Consider the following 16877-nt stretch of genomic DNA (forward strand, 5'->3'; position numbering starts at 1 on the left):
CAGTTCTCGACATCTGTTATCATTGTCTTATGACACATCACTACTTCTGCACAAAACCCCCTTGGAGGTCTACTTGGTAATTCTTCTTGGCGTCAGCCCTGAGGTCTCTTTCGCCTCTGAGGTCTCTTTCGCCTCTCCTACAGGTACTTGTATGAAGCCCCCTGATATGTAAATATTTTATCCGTTATTACACCCTTGATCATAGACCTAGCCCTATGTATACTGTTGATTATTCCCCCTGATATTCTTCAACAATACATACCTCTCTGTTAGGCCAATGACCCCACCAGGCTGGTCTGACTTGCCAGACAAGGATTTTGTTAGGTTGCCAGCAACCTTTGTGTTCTCCGGGACTTGTGTAGGGTAGTAGATAGATAAATGAGTGTGATAGCAGATGAACTACATATTACAATAGTGATCGTAGTAGTTACACATTGCCTTTTGTATCATATAAGTACCTACTCCGTCGGAGCTGCTGGCGGAAAACCCGTTTGGATTTGCATTCTAGTCGTACCATGGATGGCTATAACAGTAATAATACAACATGCAAAAGTAACTGAATAAATATGACCGTGCCAGCGGTTGTCAGTTCCTGCTGATGTTGTACTGTAGCAGCTTTCTTCACATGTCGACTTCCCACACTCTCCATATCTGCTTTACAATACCCTTCTTAATATCTCTCCTACGCAAAGCCCTGTGAAGTGTGGGGATAGAACAATTGAGGAACTTGGCTGTAGCATATACAGTCCGTATGATGGCAACATCTACTGACTGCCCTCCATATATGAACCTGATCCCACTTTTTCGCTCAACATGGAACGATTTTGCATGTGCGGCGCTGAGTGACATCTTTGCACGGGTTGTATCTGTTACTGTTGAACGATTGAGTGCACCCTTCTGTATGTTCATCCTAGAAGCTATTGAATAGCACCTTTTGCCTGGGATCGTGACTGACTGCTGGTTGCCAGCCTCGTCAACATGTGACATCCGAGGGCCAGTCTCATGATGATAGGGATGACTTGATCCAAGCCTGGGCATCCATATTGATGAATCTGTTGACACATGTGCATATGAGGCTTCCCATACCTCATCCTGATTGATGTTACCAAAGCTCTGTTCATCTGTTACTGGTGCATATGTGGTCTCCTGATTGTTTTCCTGTTGTGCTTGACCAGGATCTGAACAAAACCAACTTGATCTGGCTTGCTCAATATCTAATCCTTCAAGCAGGCTCTGCTTTGCTTCATCATTCAAATGTGCTCTGCCTAGATATGTAACCCTCCAGTCACCCCAGTCGATACCCAAGTACAGCTTGGCTTTCTGTAGAGCAATGCTACCAAGTCCAGTGAGAGCAGTAACATCTCTGTTGGTGCTTATCACAGCAAAAGACACTAGCTCTCCTTCAAGATCGAACGCCTCTTCATCTATTCGCTTGACAAGGTAGTGTTCGACAAAGCGATTGCTATTTGGGTTCTTCCTCTTGTCCTTGAGCCAAAGACTTCCACCTGACACTTTACCTGGCGGCTTGACCTGAGTACCAAAGCCTTTGGTATTTTCCAATGGAGGTGCAGCCGATATCACATCAGGACCGTTCCCACAAGGATGTATGCTATCCTCCAGTGGCTGAGGTACAGCTGCTGTATTATTGCTATATGCATCTGACAGATCTGATGATGGTTCAAAGCTCCGCCCTAGCACAGTACTGTTGACTAGTTTTGAGGCAGACAATGAGTTGGGAAGCCCTGAGCCCACCTCACAAGGGCTGGCCAACTGATGCCCAACAATCACCGGCTTGGAAGTGTGGCAACCAGCAAGCAACGGATTAAGCCTAATACAATGGCCATATTGACTTGCAGCACTGCTACTGGCACAGGTACCACTGTATATGGTCCCTGGTATGCATTGTTGATATGATTGTGCCTCATAAGGATGCAGTGGATATTGCAGTCCTGAGAAACTCTCACAGACTAATTGTGCATACTGAGGATAGATTTCCTGAGGTAACTGCGTCAAAATCTCTTGCTGGTCTATTCCCATTAGACAGTTGCTGTAATCAGATGGAAGATGTGTTTCCAGAACCCCTGAGCAGTTGGTCATCCAAGACCCTTCAAAATCCATCTGTGTGCACCAATCTATCTCTGCTTGTTGCTCATTGTATGACATGTTTGAAATTTTGTGCGTATTGTTGCCACAAGCAGTGTCCTCTGTCCGCAACAACAATGATTAGGTGGTTTGTGTGCTATATATAAGGCTCCTGCTGAACCATAGGAGGAAATCAATGAAGGACAAAGGAGTAATCCTGTCCCTGCCGTTTCCACAAGCTTCTCGATAGCTATGAGCATTTGGTCACATGATCAACGTAAAGTTTTCAATAAACAAGCATGTTTGTACAACTGCATATGAACGTCTGTTGTAATCACCGGGATATGTATATGGCAAAGTCCGCTAACACATGATATGTCAGTCCAGTGCCCTCAATGGCAGGGGTGATGATACATTTCTCTATAGGAGATTTTGATTGCCCACTTTCAGATCTCTCCACCTTCATACCGGCTCTGGTAGAACGCTGCCAGAAGTGCAGGTCAATCCCGAACTGTCGATCGGGTCGAGCTAAGGGTTGTATATCAGGCCGATACATCGCGCACCTTGGAAATTGCGTTCTCGAAAATCAACAACTCTTCTCAAATCACATTTTTGACAAGAACTCCAAAACGACTGAATCCAGGTCAACCAGGTCACCCTATTCATTGTACACCTTGCCACCTCTCGCCTGCGATGCGCAACTATAACCAAGCAGGCCGGAAGCTTGTTTACATACAGAGATCGTCAGCGCTGCTCGACCGACCAAGACTCGCCGGCTGAATCGCTCGGACCCGATCTTCCTTGGCAGTCTCGTGCTGCTTGGCCACGTTGGCCACGTCGGTCTCAATATACGCAACGAGAACAGTAGATACAGCTCCGAGGTGTACCTCGGGCAACAAGTCTTGAAGCGGATGTCCTATGGCTTGAATCCATTATAGCTCCGCGATATTCGCTTGAAGTGTCACACGAGTACCGATTTGATCCTCCATTGTCCTTGAAACCATCATCGCGTCACTCGGACCTGTTCAGACGGTACTCTGATCCTTCACTCATCCCGTCGCCTCGACGCAAGTTGGAACACGATCTAATTCGGCTCAAGGTGTCCCATGTCGGGTCCAAGCTCCATCTCATCGAGTCATGGTCCAAATCTTGTGGCTTGTCGCTCTTATTCGTCTTTCGCAGAGTACGGGACATTGAAGCATGTATATGCATGGGAACCGGATCCGGTATAATAGTCTAAGGGATCAGGTTTGGTCGAATAAGAAGGGAGTTTCGATAGGCGCGATAAGAAGTAAGGGTAAGATACATATGATCAATGCGCAGAGTGACGATTGATCAGCCATCGAACGGTTGATCAAGAGAATTATCCTCGATCGCTTGCGTGGTACAGACCGAGATCGATAGGACATACGGCCACTCACGATAAAAATGCTAATTCTATGGTCATTCCGTCGGACAACGTAGGTAGGTTTTGATCCTACACTTTCGTAGCGGCCGCCCGCTTTTCTTTTTCTTTTTCCCATTCGGCCGGTGTCAACGGTTTCTACGATATTACATTGAGCGAGGTGAGGTGAGGCGAAGCGTGGGTCAGCATATCATTGAGAAACAATTCGGCGGGGCGACGTAAGGGAACGGGGAGGTAAGAGGTATGCCTGCAACTAACTTGTGAGAATGCGTGTAATGTAGCAATCTGATCCGCTAGTATTGAGTTTACTGCGAGTGCACAAGAGCGCACAAGAGCCAAGGAATTGAGTGTCAGTCTATGTCGCATGCTAACGGAAGAAGAAAACCCTAGAATGGCTGCACTCACCGAGCTTATGTCTTGCCAGCTTGCCCTTGCCTTGGAAGGCTGGTGATACCACGACGATCGAGAACGACGTCCCGCAATTTGCCGAGATGTCGACGATTTCCTACCACGCCCAGCCAGTAAACAGTATCAGGGGATATCAGCAAGGTTTCCTGCTTGGGCAGCAATGATATGTGGATGTACTAGATCCTGGATGTCGAGGTTCGATCGAAGGATCTCCCCAATCTGATGCTCCATAGCTGCGCCTGCCATTATTCCGTCGCTGTTTCGTTCTCCACGGATCCGGTAGTTTGGAAGTCAAGTTTTACTGATTTGCCTGTAAAGCTGTAGATGAGGGTCCACGAATGTTTAAGTGGCTGGGTGGCATCGTTTCGAGGATGGAAGGTTGAGTGAAGTTGGAAGAAGTTGTTCGTCTGGCGTACAGGAGCCCAGCCTGACCTTACCTTACTCATCAACGCGGACCCAAAGTCGCCCAAAGGTGGAACCTGTGTCGACCAACTCGACAAAGACTAATGTTACCTCCTACAGACGTCATCACCGCTCTGACGAGCTAGATATCTTCCTCCGGAGGGACCTCACACTCTACCCTATCCTCCGTCAAGGCTTTGTCAGCTAGAATGTCCCCCGTTCGCGAGCTTAACCTCGTCGACATCGGGCTCGTCTCGATCCTCATCTACCTCCTCATCGCCCTCATCCGACCTGCATTACGACCACGTACCTCAACACCAGCACAACGTCCATCAACGGATTATCAAGCTATTCCGAAGAAACACCCTCAATGCCTTGTCTACAAGAAGTTTACCCCGAGAGAGCTGGCGAAGTATGATGGGAAGCGAAAGGATGGGGAAGGAAGACTGCTGCTAGCGATCCAGAGGAGGATGAAAGCCAAGGACGAAAAGGAGGAGAGGGGGTGGAGGGAGGTCAGATTGGAGAGGACTGTATTCGATGTTACATCCGGAGCTGGGTTTTACGGCCCAGGTAAGTCGTCGCCGTTCTCGCTTGCGATCTGACGAAATCACACCAGTTGCTAAACTCCGAAACCATTACTTGCATGCATCGTATTGCTACGTCGTCATCCACTTATATATCATACAGACGGCCCATACGGCAATTTCGCAGGACGAGACGCCTCCCGAGGGATGGCCAAACAATCTTTCGACGAGGACATGCTCACGCCGCTGGACCAGCCGCTGGATACGCTAGACGGGTTTACTATGGACGAGATGTGAGTCCCGACCCGTCGACTCGCCAAGATAACGCATCTTCGAGTGCGGTGTGATGATGTGCGATCAGTATGAAGAGATATGGTAAGCTGACTCTCGCTTACGTATGGTGCTCATGTGGTGTATTATAGTGACAACATGCAATCCTGGCACGGACACTTTGTCAACAAGTATATCGTCTGCGGGGAGCTTGTCGAGGATCCGATGTTCGCGGGTACGGACAAGGAGAGCAAAAACGGGACGGAAGCGGGGCTGAGCTCTTGATGTCGAACGGCTAGGATAGCTGGATAAGGACAGGTCGTACGCTTGATACGATATCGAGCACCGTGCTCTACACATATCCAGATTACGGTACAGGAGTAACGTGTTAAGAGGATTTCCTGGTCCCCTCATGGGACTCGCACTTCTGGCTCGACCTGGCTTGCGGGTTCCTAAGTATGAACCAGGCTGACCTTGACGTATCAATCCGTAAGGAGCGGATAGGTATTATCGGAGAGGAACTCAAAGAGGGTTTTCCGCCTCCTATAAGGGAGTCGAATTCCCGCTACTTTCAGCGTGAGACGTAGACGATCGAGCATAGACCATGATCGACCCAGATCCGAATTCGGCCAAGTACTATAACCAAAGCTACCGGGGTAGAACAGAATCCGCGACGTCCATCTGGATACGAGATCGCCCTGGATACACGCGGTGCAGATGAGCTGCTTGCGCTGCAGGCTTATGGTTCTGTTCGATCAAAAATGCGTTATGAATCCCGTGCCGAGCGACGAAACGGAAAACTAAACTTCTCTGTCTGCACAGGACGTTCCCTACAAAGTGTGCACGACGAACCAAACAGAAGCGAAGCGAGCCACCTATACTAAATGGACACGGATGAATGATAAACACGGTATATCGACAGGCGGAACGACATCAACTTACACGTCTCCAAGCGCTCCTGCTGCGCGTGACCTTAGAGTCTCTGGCTTGACGTTCGACTGTTCGAGCTGACGTACGAGAAGCATGAGACAGAAGGTCACTCCCCAATAGTATCTGATTGAAGCGTTCTCGATCATGTGGAGGAAGACCAGAGAGTAGAGGCCATGATGATTGCTCAGAGGTCGAGAGGAGCCCCAGCTCGATCTCTCTGCAGAGCGGCAGATCGATGGAAGTTGCAAGGTACGTGTGGCTGAGCTTGGTCAGTAGATCGGTCGAGGTTGAGAGGTACATGAAGTTGGGTCGGAGCTAGCGTAAATAAAGGAGTTGCTGGGCGAGGTGCCCGAGCGTGAGGTGTTCCAGCGCGAGGTGTTCCAGCGTAAGGTGCTCCAAGCCGGTAGGCGTCGATCATGATAGTGGTCTAGATCGACCCGCATGTCGCGCCATTGCTAGCATCAAAGATCTTGCCCAAGGCTTACAAGGTGCTACAAGCACGGGTCAAGGTGAAACTGCTCGTCTCGTTCAAGCCAGCGCCAAGGATGACAACAGTCACAGCTGCGTTTGTAGCAGCCATGTCAAACGGAGATGATCCCGTTCCTGTATCAGCTCAATATCGTCTCAAAGCGCCTGCAGGTGATCCTCTCCGGAGCCAGGCTTGACATGTTTGAACTGGGCAAATGGCATCCATCTGGACTTGACGTCCAGGTTTGTGTTGGCGTCAACCTTGGCATCATCGTTGACGTCATCTTCCATCTCCTCCACTCTATCCTTGCATATGAGTATATCGGCTTCGCCTCTTTGAACCATCTCCGTATCCGATGAGAAGTCAAGATTTAGAAATCAAGGAAGAGGCTCCTGCGATTTGCATTGTCCTTCATGATCCTTCTATTGACCGTTGCTAAATTGCTTGCTGATCGCCTGAAGCGCTAGAGCTAGGAGCCGGAAGCATATTCATCTGTGGCCGGGAGCAAATATGACGAGTCGGCAACAGCATGAATATGGGGCATCGACGGTAACGAGAGCACGCTTGGCAACCAGATCTACTCTAGCTACTCTCCTGTACAGCTAGGATAGCTGCTTGAACCTGGTAGCAATAGTCCAGATTCTGTTTATACGATGGATCCTCCAGTCAAAGCATGCGGCAAGTACCTTTTCGATCTCGCCATGCTTCCGTTGTCGATCCAGAGTTCAGCGAGGCTTACCCCTGGTTCCTCTGTGTAGATCAATGTCGTCGTGACAAGTATGTCCATCCTACTTTTATATTCAATATAGATACTGACAGTTGTTTGATCCTACCAGAAAGAAGTGCCCTGCGGCTTCAAGTCCTTCTGGTTCATGCTCAAGATGCGTCGAGAAGGGATTCGAGTGCACTTCATTACGAGTTGTTAAGAAGCGAGGTCCCGAGTGAGTCTAGGTCTCCTCTTTCAGAACTACGCATGATGGGATTGTTGCGTACTCAAGGTTCTCGTTATATAGAAAGGGATATAGCTATCAAGGCAGGCTACCTCGACAAGTGTGAGTCCTGATCTACCATGCCTTCTCTCAGCTCAATGAAGGTGATATCTAATGGCGCCCTTCCTGGCATTCACAATTTTGATTACACAGGAATCGTACCCGTGTCGGTCGACATCGTCAAGATTCACCCACAAGTCCCACTGGTACCGACATGGGAGGTATAGCGAATGAACAGGCGGAACCGACCGATCTCGACGGGATCGATCGATACATGCCTCGAGAGCTAGCTCTGGACCTCCAACATATCTACATCGACTACGTAAGTACCTCTTAACCTACCTTTTGTCCCAGAATTGACTGATCGAACAACTTGACCAACATTTATTACAGCTCTGGCAGCTCGTACCGCTCCTACACCCTCCGAGCCATCTGCACGCTCTCGACGCCGGCTTTGACAAAGAATCGCCGGAATTCCTGACGGTCGTCCTGGCGATCGCTACGTATACCACCGCCTTGGCACCAAACGCTTGGATCGATGTACCTCCCGCCGAGCTTTATGGGTTCTTGGTCGGGTTAATCGAGACGTTAGAGGGTCGGATTAAGGTTATGGTCGCGGTGAGCAGATGCGGTAGCGGTGAAATGATCTGCATGGGCTGCTGATTCTTGAGATATCTACAGCAAGGCCTTACTTTTTCGTGCCGTGAGTGCACCGAACGGTATTCAAAGAAATGCCACGCTGACTTTCGATGAATTTCATGCAGTCGTTTCACAATACCTGTAAGGCCCTATTTCATCCGGTCCGCTTTCCGACCTTGCGCTTACCTCAAAGTTCTAGTCTGGTGGCCGCTCTGGATAGCCTGGACTTGCATGACCAGTCGATGTTGGCCTGGGCGCAAGTGGTACAGATGACCACCATGTTGAGACTGTTCGAGGAGGATGTAAGTACAGAGACTATTGAGTAGCTGGCTGAGCGGATTGCATGGACGCTGACTGCCATCTCGTCTTGAGTTAGCATTATATCGGACTTGGTATGTGCTACTGGCAACATCGACCAGGTTCAGATGAATGATGAGATGTCTATCGTTCAACCAGATCTACTGGAACGAGAAACGCATCTTCGCATGTACTGGGTGAGCACGATCGACCGCCCCGTCACGGGCTGGCATGCTAATGCTTGATCACCGAATTCGATAATATATGATAGCTCGTGTTCGGTGGCGACAAGTCACATTCATGCAGCGTGAGCTATAAGATCATGCTGCAATTAGATCGATTGGCTGGAAAGCTGAAATTGTTGGGGCTGAATGACGAACAGTTCACCCACCCGCCTGCACTCAGATCAGTCGACTTTGGCGTGAGCAGAGACTTCGAGATCAATGAGTCCAGTCAGTCAGCCTAACGATCTCTCTGTTACTATTGTCTCCGACAGCCCGTCACCCACGTACAGCCTTTGCCGGACGAATACATGTCGGCGGAAGGTTCATTGAGCAAAGTACCGAGATCTGAGGCAATTCTCGGATTTCGTTACGTCTCTAGGCTGTTCGAGTGAGTTTCTCGATTTCATACACTGGGGATGGTTCGTGCTGAACTGGATCTACCGTTCTTCAGGATCCTCGAAAAGGCAGAGATCCTGTACCATGCGGGGCGATTTCGACTGGCTTGGGACGAAGTCAGAGCGACATTGAACCGCTTTGACGAGATCAATTTCGAGAACGAAAAGGCCTTAGTGGGCTGTGAGCGACCTTTTCGCCTCGATTCAGGTGATCTGCTAGCATCGTACGTTGAAAACAGGCTTGCTGACGAAGTGAAGAATTTCAGTACTAACCTTGGCACATGTCGTTCCAGAGATCTCGAGGCTAACGCAAATAGCTGGACTTCGGCAGAGGCGGATTCGTCCTCGCAAAACCGCTGGGACAGGCCAGACCCTTACGTGGTCGCCAAAGCGAACATATACATGACCCAACTCATCACCAAGTTCGTAATCGCTGACCATGGACGTTGATATCGACTGACCCTTTACCAAATAGGTGTTACATATCGAAGGCCAAACAGATCGTCATTGATCGATCAGGTTATCCTTTCGCGCCGGAGCACGATCATGCTCGCCTCACAAGGAGCTTGTGCGAAGAATTGCTCTTCATCTTGCGCTGTTGGCCGCCACAGGCGGTGGCTGTCAACGGAAGAACGGTTTTAGGCAAGGGTGAGCTCACACAAAGCTATGTTCGCGACGTTGATTACCTATTCATCGATTCTACGTGTACTTGTCAGTCCGGTGGATCGCGAGTCATAGGTTGGAACAGAATCTCGAGGATCTGGACGAGCACGAGTGAGTCACGTTTGTACATGTTGCCGGTGCTAAATCTGTCACTCATCAATCGTGCCGACCCAGTCAACAAGTCCTACTGGACATGCTCACCGTATTCGGCAATATCGAGGCTCGGTCACTGGTTACTCCAGTTCGAGCTACTTGACAGTTGGTCCATCTACTATGATGTGCAACACCGGGCTCGAGAAGAGACGCACGAATGCAAACGACTTGAGCGGGATGTCTTGCGCCTGATCAGCGTGAGAAACCTTGATCTGGCATGTCATCACTAGCGTGATCCATCGATTGGACCGAAACTGGGTGGCATGGCGATCGTCATGGCGATCGAGCGATCTTCGAGACAAGAAGATCAGTCATTCAACTTTCGGCCTATCGCTCCGAAGAAATCACGTGTATCGCAAGAAGGATAGAATCGGCTTTTTGGAGCAGAACAATTGCAGCATCTTCGTTTACTCTTCGTGACATCGGAAAGCATCGGTCATAAATCCTATTAAAACGATTGGCAAGAGCACATACACGACTTCGACGGATTCACAAAAAGACACGCTAAATCCCAATACCAAACGGAACACGGAACCCTACATACGCGAACGCGACGCGATCGTTCAACTAGCCTCCATCGGCTCGATGGCAACTCCGCCTGTCTATTCTTGGTCCACCATCTGGTCGTCCTTGAGCGTTCTGGCGCCCTTGAAGCGCCAGGCGGGGAGCCGACGCTCGTAGAGCTCGTCCAACTCCTCGTAGGTTCGGCCTTGAGTCTGATATCAGGGTAGGCCAAACTGAGCGTTGTTTGGAAGAACGGACTTTCGCGAGCACGACTCACTTCAGGAACCGTGAACCATACCAAGATCGTGAACAGCACTGCCAATCCACCTGCGATTCTCGAAGACATCAGTCGAGATCTAGACGGTCGGCTGACAGCCAAACTTACCAAAGAAATATCCTGTAACCCAAAGCAACAAGGACGGCCGACATCGACCATCTTCAGCTTTGCACATCCTCACCAGAGTGACGCTACTCACCTGTTTTGGCGCCCCAATTCGCCTGTTGCTCCGAAAGCATGATTGGGACAGTATAGTTCTATACGACATCGAAACCACAAGTTCAGCTGAATTCATCTGATTAGACATCGGCAATAATCGCGTCAAGATACTCACAAAGATTACGCCGCTGAGGGACTGGAGAACCGCAGCGATACCTGCGGTCTTGGCTCGCAGCATGGGCGTCGAGTTCTCGACGATAGCAACGTAGCCTAGGTCGCCATGTAGATTAACGCGTCAGTAGATTCCGTGCGAGGGTCGGAGCTGAATCAGCAGCGTAACAACTCACCGATGGGTGCGACAGACATGGCATAGGCAATTACCCACACCACGCTGACGACGATCAGGCCGGTTCCGGTCTTGGATGACAACTCCACCGTACCGATCACTCCGATTACGATGTCGCAGATCGCCATGATGGCTCCACCGTAAATCAAAAGGGGTCTTCGTCCAACCTTTTCCACGAAATAGAAACTCGCGAGAATCGCTGAGACGAGGATACAGAAGATAATAAGATTGGCCTGGAACGCGTCTTCGACTCCAGCGAGACTGAAGAAGTAGACTACAACGGGCGGTCGAACCGATCGTCAGCAAGGGATTTACACCACAACGAACCCTGCAAGCGCTTACCGGTGTAGCCCAGAACAAGCGGTCCACCGACAAAGTTCTGTGTCCGGAACATCGATCATGCCAGTCAGCTCTGCAATTTCGTGCTGAAAATTCACGGTCACGACCTACCTGCATTGAGAAGGGAATGGTGGAGATCAAGGTCCTCCTCAAGTTGGTTCCTTTGAAACATGCGATCCATCCCAATTTCGACGATTTCTCCATCAAGGCTTGCGATTCGGCGAGATGGTGTTTCATGACGAGATATTCGTGATCGATATCGTAATCGCGCACGTTACCGACTAGCCTGCGCATGGCTTTCTTGGACTTTTCCTCGCGGCCCATCTTGCAAAGCCAGACTGCGTTTATTAGATCAGCAGAAGGTTCTTGCCGACTTCGGATAATTCGGTTCTCACCTGGAGACTCCGGAAGGCAAACAAGGATTGCCAGCCAGATGCCAAAGATAGCGAATTCGGAATAAAAAGCGTTGAGATACTTGTCCGGAGTTGTCTAGAACAGGATGATGGCGGTTGAGTCTGGAGAGTTCCCTCTGTCCGCCGAAATGGATCGCGACGACCTACCGTCTCGAGTACTTGCAATCCGACTGCAGCCATCAATTGTCCGAAAGCGAAGAAAAAGGAGAACGCTGAGAGATGGGGTCCTCGAAGTTGCGAGATCGTAATCTCAGAAATGTACGACATGATGGTCGTGCCGATGAAGCCAGCCGACATTCCGGCCAGAATCTTGGCGGCAAGAAAGGCCTTCCAATCTTTGGCAACTATTTCAACGATGATAGCCTGTATAATCCGCTAGATCAGTATCTGATCCTGATACGGCGACTTCCCGATTAGCTTACCAGGAGCATAAAGAACGTGAAGATGTACATGTTGGGGCGGAGACCGAACCGGTCCGCTGTTATCGGGGATAGCATCTGAAGCAAGACTTGTACGGCAAAGTTGGTACCGCCCCAGATGGACACGTGCACAGCATTAAGCTCGAGTTTTCCGGTCTCGGCATTGCGCACGGTGCCGAATTGATCGATGAAACCTGTCTCCGCTGTACGTCATTATGCAGATCTTTACGTTCGGGACCGCGCAATTTCATGCAATCTTACCTTGGTTGACGATGATTGAACCCGGGATGGTCAACGTAAAACCTAGGTACCTATAGATCGCTCATCAAGCAGTCAACAACCAGCAGACTCTTGAGCGAGTCAAGTAGGCTCGACAGCTTACATTCCCGACACGGAGACCGAGAAACCGATAAGCAGCAATCGCCAAAAGCGCCTCATCGCTTGGCGCGTCGTCAAGGCTGCGACGCCCGACGAGAGAATATTGGCGCTCGGTTGAGCTTGCGGATTCTCCTTGAGATCCTCGATGTGATCTTCCACCTCCACCTTCGAGTCGATATTGTCTTGCGTCAATGGTGCGGACATGTTTGCAGATGGTGCGCGGTGTGAGTGCCCTGCTGTATCGTCAAACCGTCAAGGATTTCTGAGGTTGTTGCCAGGGTATAAGTACACCCCCAAAGACACTGGGCCCCACGGGAGCACAAGACAGACTGAGCGTGGAAGCATCCGCCACCTCCGACGAGGATACTCCGACCGGCGATGATCGAATCACGTGGAATACAAACTCGACTACTCCGGCTTTCCCGAGGACAAGAGGCGTTGTCGGCGCATGGATCAAGATCGCAGTCGGATTGTAGCAATCACTGCATAGCCCTAGCGGCGTTTCCTCGTTGACCGAGGATAATGCGATGCGTCTGGCCGCGTCACATCAACGGACAATCATCGGAAGCCTACGACAAGAAACAGAGCTGTTTGTGATGATCAGGGTCTACGAGGGCATATAAAGGTAGCCGGTGAACGAGGAGGAGTATGCCGGAACGCAGGCCGTTCCGCTGGCAGATCGTTACCCGACAGATTCTAACCGCATAGTAGCACGATGATTGAACTTGATCTGGACCCATCGACAAAGGATTGTCTTCCTTTCGACTTCATGCACGGCTACTCTTCCGCCTCCTACCAGATCGAGGGGGGTTTCAAACAGGATGGCCGAGGTCTTTCGGTCTGGGATGACGTTCTCCGCGATGCGCCTTTGGGAAACGGCGACGTCGCGTGCGACTCGTATAATCTATGGAAAGACGACGTCCGTCTGCTGCAACAGTATGGCGCAAACACATACCGCTTCTCGATTTCCTGGTCCAGAATCATTCCGCTCGGTAAGTATCGGATCCTTCTGCCAGGTTTTCAGACAGAACGTTTACGTGGCTAGGGGTTTCCTGTCACAGGCGGAAGAAATGATCCTATCAACCCAAAGGGACTGGCTTACTATTCCAACTTGGTAAGTCGCCACAGATCAATCCGAACGAAACGATCAGATCAGCCTAACTAATCCGAGGAGCCTGTCTAGATTGACGCGCTTCTCGATGCAGGCATCACCCCCTTCATCACCCTGTTTCACTGGGACACTCCTCTAGCGCTAGAAGAGCGGTACGGGGGGTTTAACGCGACAGGTCATCAGAAGGAGGAATTGATGCAAGACTGGGAGCGGTATGCCGCCCTAGTCTTTGATACGTTCGGAGACCGTGTCAAGCATTGGATCACGCACAACGAGGTGAGTCTTTCGCGCTTTCAAGGAAAATCTCAGCGATCATCCTGACCATTGATGATAGCCCCAAAGCTATGCGATCTTGAATGCTCGCGTATTAAAGAAGGATAACTTCGATGTCGAAGTGGATCGATGGGTGTGAGTTCCGCTGTCGACGATCAGGATCACGAAAAATTGCTAACGCTTTTTGCGCCCGCAGCCTGGGAAACAACCTGATCCTGACTCATGCTCGAGCTGTGGCGCTCTATCGTCGCGAGTTCCAGCAACAACAGAAAGGAGTCATCGGCATCACGCTAGTCAGTACGACCACTCTGTCCTGAATGATCGACGATCTGATTCGAACAAATCGTATCTAGGACATTGAGTGGGTAGAACCACTGTTCGATACTCCCGAAGCGAAGTTAGCTGCGGAACAGTCGGTTGATATACTAGCTGGATGGGTGAGTAGGCGCTCGGGGTCATCCCTCGCTAGGAAGGTTCGGACGAAGCTAAATGTAGCGATGGACAATGTTTAACAGTTCGCCGATCCCATCTGTACGTTCAACCCTGCGAGGCCGGTTTCTGGCACGATACTGACAATCCTCACGAACAGACTTGGGCAAACATAACGAGACCATCAAGAAGTTTGCAAACGGCAATTTACCAGATTTTACAGCCGAAGAATGGAAACTCATCAAGGGATCGTATGATTTGTAAGTCAGCCGACCAGAGCTAAGAAACCGAATAGCTGATCGCCCTTCCGTCGTACCGCTTGGCTTCAGTTTCGGTGTGAACCATTACTCGACGAAATGGGCTACAGGAGTCGTCAGGCAAGGTCTCACATCGGACGAGCGGTACCACGGCGATTTCGAGCACGTCACTCAGGATCAGCAAGGCAAACCCATCGGCAGGCGTGGGCACAACGAACATCCCTACGACGTTCCTTGGGGTTTCCGCAAGCTCTTGAACGACATCCGTCGGCGCTGGATGGGGCCTCGGAGCGTACCTATCTATATCACCGAGAACGGATTCGCTGGGGATCACGAGGGCGACCGCACACTGGAAGAGATCGTCAACGATGAGGACAGGCAAGAATATTTCCGAGGCTATCTTGAAGCCATGGCCAAGGCGGTCAAGGAGGATGGAATCGACATAGCCGGATACTTTGGCTGGTCGCTGTTAGAGTGAGATCGCAAACCCGCCTTTCATCACGAACCGAACTAAAACTGGCGCCCCTTTCGCAGCAACTTGGAATGGAGCATGGGTTATGCCCCTAGATTCGGCGTCACACACGTTGACAGGGAAAACGGTTGCAAGAGGACGCCGAAAGACTCCACCGTTGTCATCAAGTCGATCTTCCACCATCTGGTGGCTAGATCAGAGGGAGATACAGCGCAGCCTGTCATGTAATACCGGATGCGTTGATATGATTCTCTCATTCACTTGTCTCTACTTCCGAGCCTGCCAAAATGGCGAGGCAAGACGGCAAATGGGGCGGGAACCAGCCCGACAGCTTCTGACCGTTGCTTCACTTCACATCGTGAAAATTCTTGTCACCATGCGAGAGTGAACCAAGATCTGCAACTGGTGCTGGTCAAACGGGGAGGCAACCGGGCCAAATGACGCGACCGCCTCGTCAGCTGCCACTCGATCATAAGTGGGTGATTTGGCAAGACCACTTGAAACCCAAAGCGGAGTGTCTGGTGTGGCTATGCTGAGGCTGAGAGCTTGCTTTCGGTAAGGACTTGCATCCAGCTGACAACCAGGATGTTCTCGCATGATGACAATTGGCGATGATATCCTTTGCATGAACCGGCTCCTGCCCCAGCAAGTACTTGTTGTCCCGCACGGCATCCCCCCCACGCATTTTCGGTTCATCGCGGACGTCTGTGCCATCAACATGGCTCTCTATGACCGCTCTCCGCGCCTGTCTGTAGAGGACGACGTATACGCTCTGAGATTGCGGCCTGCCTTGACTGCCGTCGCCGTGTACTGAACATTAGCACAACAAGGTCTGAACCCCCTCAGCGCGGAACCTGCCTTCTGGAGCGTTGTTGGAGGCCGCAAGATCAATACCGCCAATATCGAGATCATTTTCAATACCGTCTGCTTGGCAGTGGAAGAGACGTACAAGGGTTGCGATCGGTATGAGCGGTGCGATCACCCAGCTGGAAGGTGGTCATGCCACTGTAATGTTGAAGTATTTGCTCCATCCTTTCTCATCGAATACGAGGCTGAGAGGATGTCTTTGCCCCATGCCCACCTTCCATGCTCGTTACTAGCGGGGTCTACCAGAAGGTTGAGCTTGATCAGCTCCTCAGCCAGCTCAAGGAGAGGCACTCAACCCTCTACTTTGTCTTGGAACTAATAAAGTCCCGTGCCTCCTGTGATTGCCGTTCGATTCTATGACAGGCAGGATCAAAGATGGTGTCGAGTAACGTTCATCCTCGACCTCCTCTCCAACTATCTCAACCGACCCGTCCTTGACCTCCCTTCCATCCATCCCGATCGATTGATCCTCTGGCTTCTTTCCGTCCATCTCGACCGATCCACTGACTCCCACAACCGATGCGGCTACATCGTCATCCGGGTTATTCACCTTTACTTGAGCCGCGGTTTCAGCCATCTGTTGATAAAAAGCACGGACGGAGGGTACGTTATGTATAGAGTCGTTCCCGAGTATCAATCACCTTACAAGGGAGACCTCCATCCCGAGCACGAGCCGACATACGGCGCAATAATGTGGCATGGGCAGCAACAAGGTTCTTCGTGTTGACGGCGACACCGAAATGCACCACCAGATAATTTATGGACCAAACCAAATTTCTGTAT

General features: G+C 50.5%; 5 protein-coding genes across 5 annotated transcripts; 3 read left to right on the forward strand and 2 right to left on the reverse strand.

Annotated features, from left to right (window-relative positions):
• Window positions 1-3559: 3559 nt before the first annotated feature.
• Window positions 3560-4141, reverse strand: HD553DRAFT_344977 (bola protein; the record flags this gene model as incomplete). The annotated part of the gene is made up of 4 exons (XM_046183052.1): window positions 3560-3625; window positions 3746-3795; window positions 3893-3992; window positions 4073-4141. 4 exons carry the CDS (start codon window positions 4139-4141, stop codon window positions 3560-3562), a joined length of 285 nt encoding a protein of 94 aa, XP_046033813.1.
• A 192-nt stretch (window positions 4142-4333) lies between these two features.
• On the forward strand, window positions 4334-5877 carry HD553DRAFT_317306 (cytochrome b5). Its single transcript, XM_046180745.1, has 4 exons — window positions 4334-4867; window positions 4985-5114; window positions 5244-5326; window positions 5396-5877. The coding sequence occupies exons 1-4, from the start codon at window positions 4507-4509 to the stop codon at window positions 5401-5403; spliced, it is 582 nt and encodes a 193-aa protein (XP_046033814.1). The 5' UTR covers window positions 4334-4506; the 3' UTR covers window positions 5404-5877.
• A 1816-nt stretch (window positions 5878-7693) lies between these two features.
• On the forward strand, window positions 7694-9953 carry HD553DRAFT_344979 (uncharacterized protein; the record flags this gene model as incomplete). The annotated part of the gene is made up of 15 exons (XM_046183053.1): window positions 7694-7801; window positions 7873-8097; window positions 8161-8182; window positions 8244-8259; window positions 8318-8420; window positions 8495-8510; window positions 8575-8612; window positions 8687-8722; window positions 8798-8836; window positions 8912-9027; window positions 9091-9258; window positions 9328-9456; window positions 9510-9682; window positions 9751-9808; window positions 9872-9953. 15 exons carry the CDS (start codon window positions 7694-7696, stop codon window positions 9951-9953), a joined length of 1329 nt encoding a protein of 442 aa, XP_046033815.1.
• Window positions 9954-10266: 313 nt separating this feature from the next.
• On the reverse strand, window positions 10267-12971 carry HD553DRAFT_118287 (general substrate transporter). The gene is made up of 13 exons (XM_046176469.1): window positions 12690-12971; window positions 12569-12618; window positions 12311-12501; window positions 12036-12251; window positions 11871-11964; window positions 11587-11813; window positions 11479-11515; window positions 11138-11410; window positions 10966-11060; window positions 10831-10888; window positions 10740-10751; window positions 10632-10681; window positions 10267-10566 (listed from the first exon to the last, which is right to left on the reverse strand). The coding sequence occupies exons 1-13, from the start codon at window positions 12887-12889 to the stop codon at window positions 10453-10455; spliced, it is 1617 nt and encodes a 538-aa protein (XP_046033816.1). The 5' UTR covers window positions 12890-12971; the 3' UTR covers window positions 10267-10452.
• Window positions 12972-13120: 149 nt separating this feature from the next.
• Window positions 13121-15462, forward strand: HD553DRAFT_317313 (putative beta-glucosidase). The gene is made up of 10 exons (XM_046180746.1): window positions 13121-13677; window positions 13747-13799; window positions 13869-14072; window positions 14131-14204; window positions 14266-14362; window positions 14423-14506; window positions 14585-14600; window positions 14659-14758; window positions 14828-15229; window positions 15290-15462. The coding sequence occupies exons 1-10, from the start codon at window positions 13401-13403 to the stop codon at window positions 15453-15455; spliced, it is 1473 nt and encodes a 490-aa protein (XP_046033817.1). The 5' UTR covers window positions 13121-13400; the 3' UTR covers window positions 15456-15462.
• Window positions 15463-16877: the final 1415 nt, after the last annotated feature.

Source organism: Filobasidium floriforme (genome assembly GCF_021052385.1).
Source record: "Filobasidium floriforme strain CBS 6241 chromosome Unknown HD553scaffold_22, whole genome shotgun sequence".
NCBI lineage: Eukaryota > Fungi > Basidiomycota > Tremellomycetes > Filobasidiales > Filobasidiaceae > Filobasidium > Filobasidium floriforme.

Bases quoted from the DNA above. Each gene is read 5' to 3' on its own strand.
- HD553DRAFT_317306 (XM_046180745.1), top strand. From the start codon at position 4,507: ATGTCCCCCGTTCGCGAGCTTAACCTCGTCGACATCGGGCTCGTCTCG. The intron at 4,868-4,984 runs GTAAGTCGTCGC...TATATCATACAG, and splicing joins AGCTGGGTTTTACGGCCCAG to ACGGCCCATACGGCAATTTC. The intron at 5,115-5,243 runs GTGAGTCCCGAC...GGTGTATTATAG, and splicing joins GGGTTTACTATGGACGAGAT to TGACAACATGCAATCCTGGC.
- HD553DRAFT_317313 (XM_046180746.1), top strand. From the start codon at position 13,401: ATGATTGAACTTGATCTGGACCCATCGACAAAGGATTGTCTTCCTTTC. The intron at 14,073-14,130 runs GTGAGTCTTTCG...CATTGATGATAG, and splicing joins ATTGGATCACGCACAACGAG to CCCCAAAGCTATGCGATCTT. The intron at 15,230-15,289 runs GTGAGATCGCAA...CCCCTTTCGCAG, and splicing joins TTTGGCTGGTCGCTGTTAGA to CAACTTGGAATGGAGCATGG.
- HD553DRAFT_118287 (XM_046176469.1), bottom strand. From the start codon at position 12,889: ATGTCCGCACCATTGACGCAAGACAATATCGACTCGAAGGTGGAGGTG. The intron at 12,502-12,568 runs GTAAGATTGCAT...CAGCGGAGACAG, and splicing joins TTCAATCATCGTCAACCAAG to GTTTCATCGATCAATTCGGC. The intron at 11,814-11,870 runs GTGAGAACCGAA...TAATAAACGCAG, and splicing joins TTGCCTTCCGGAGTCTCCAG to TCTGGCTTTGCAAGATGGGC.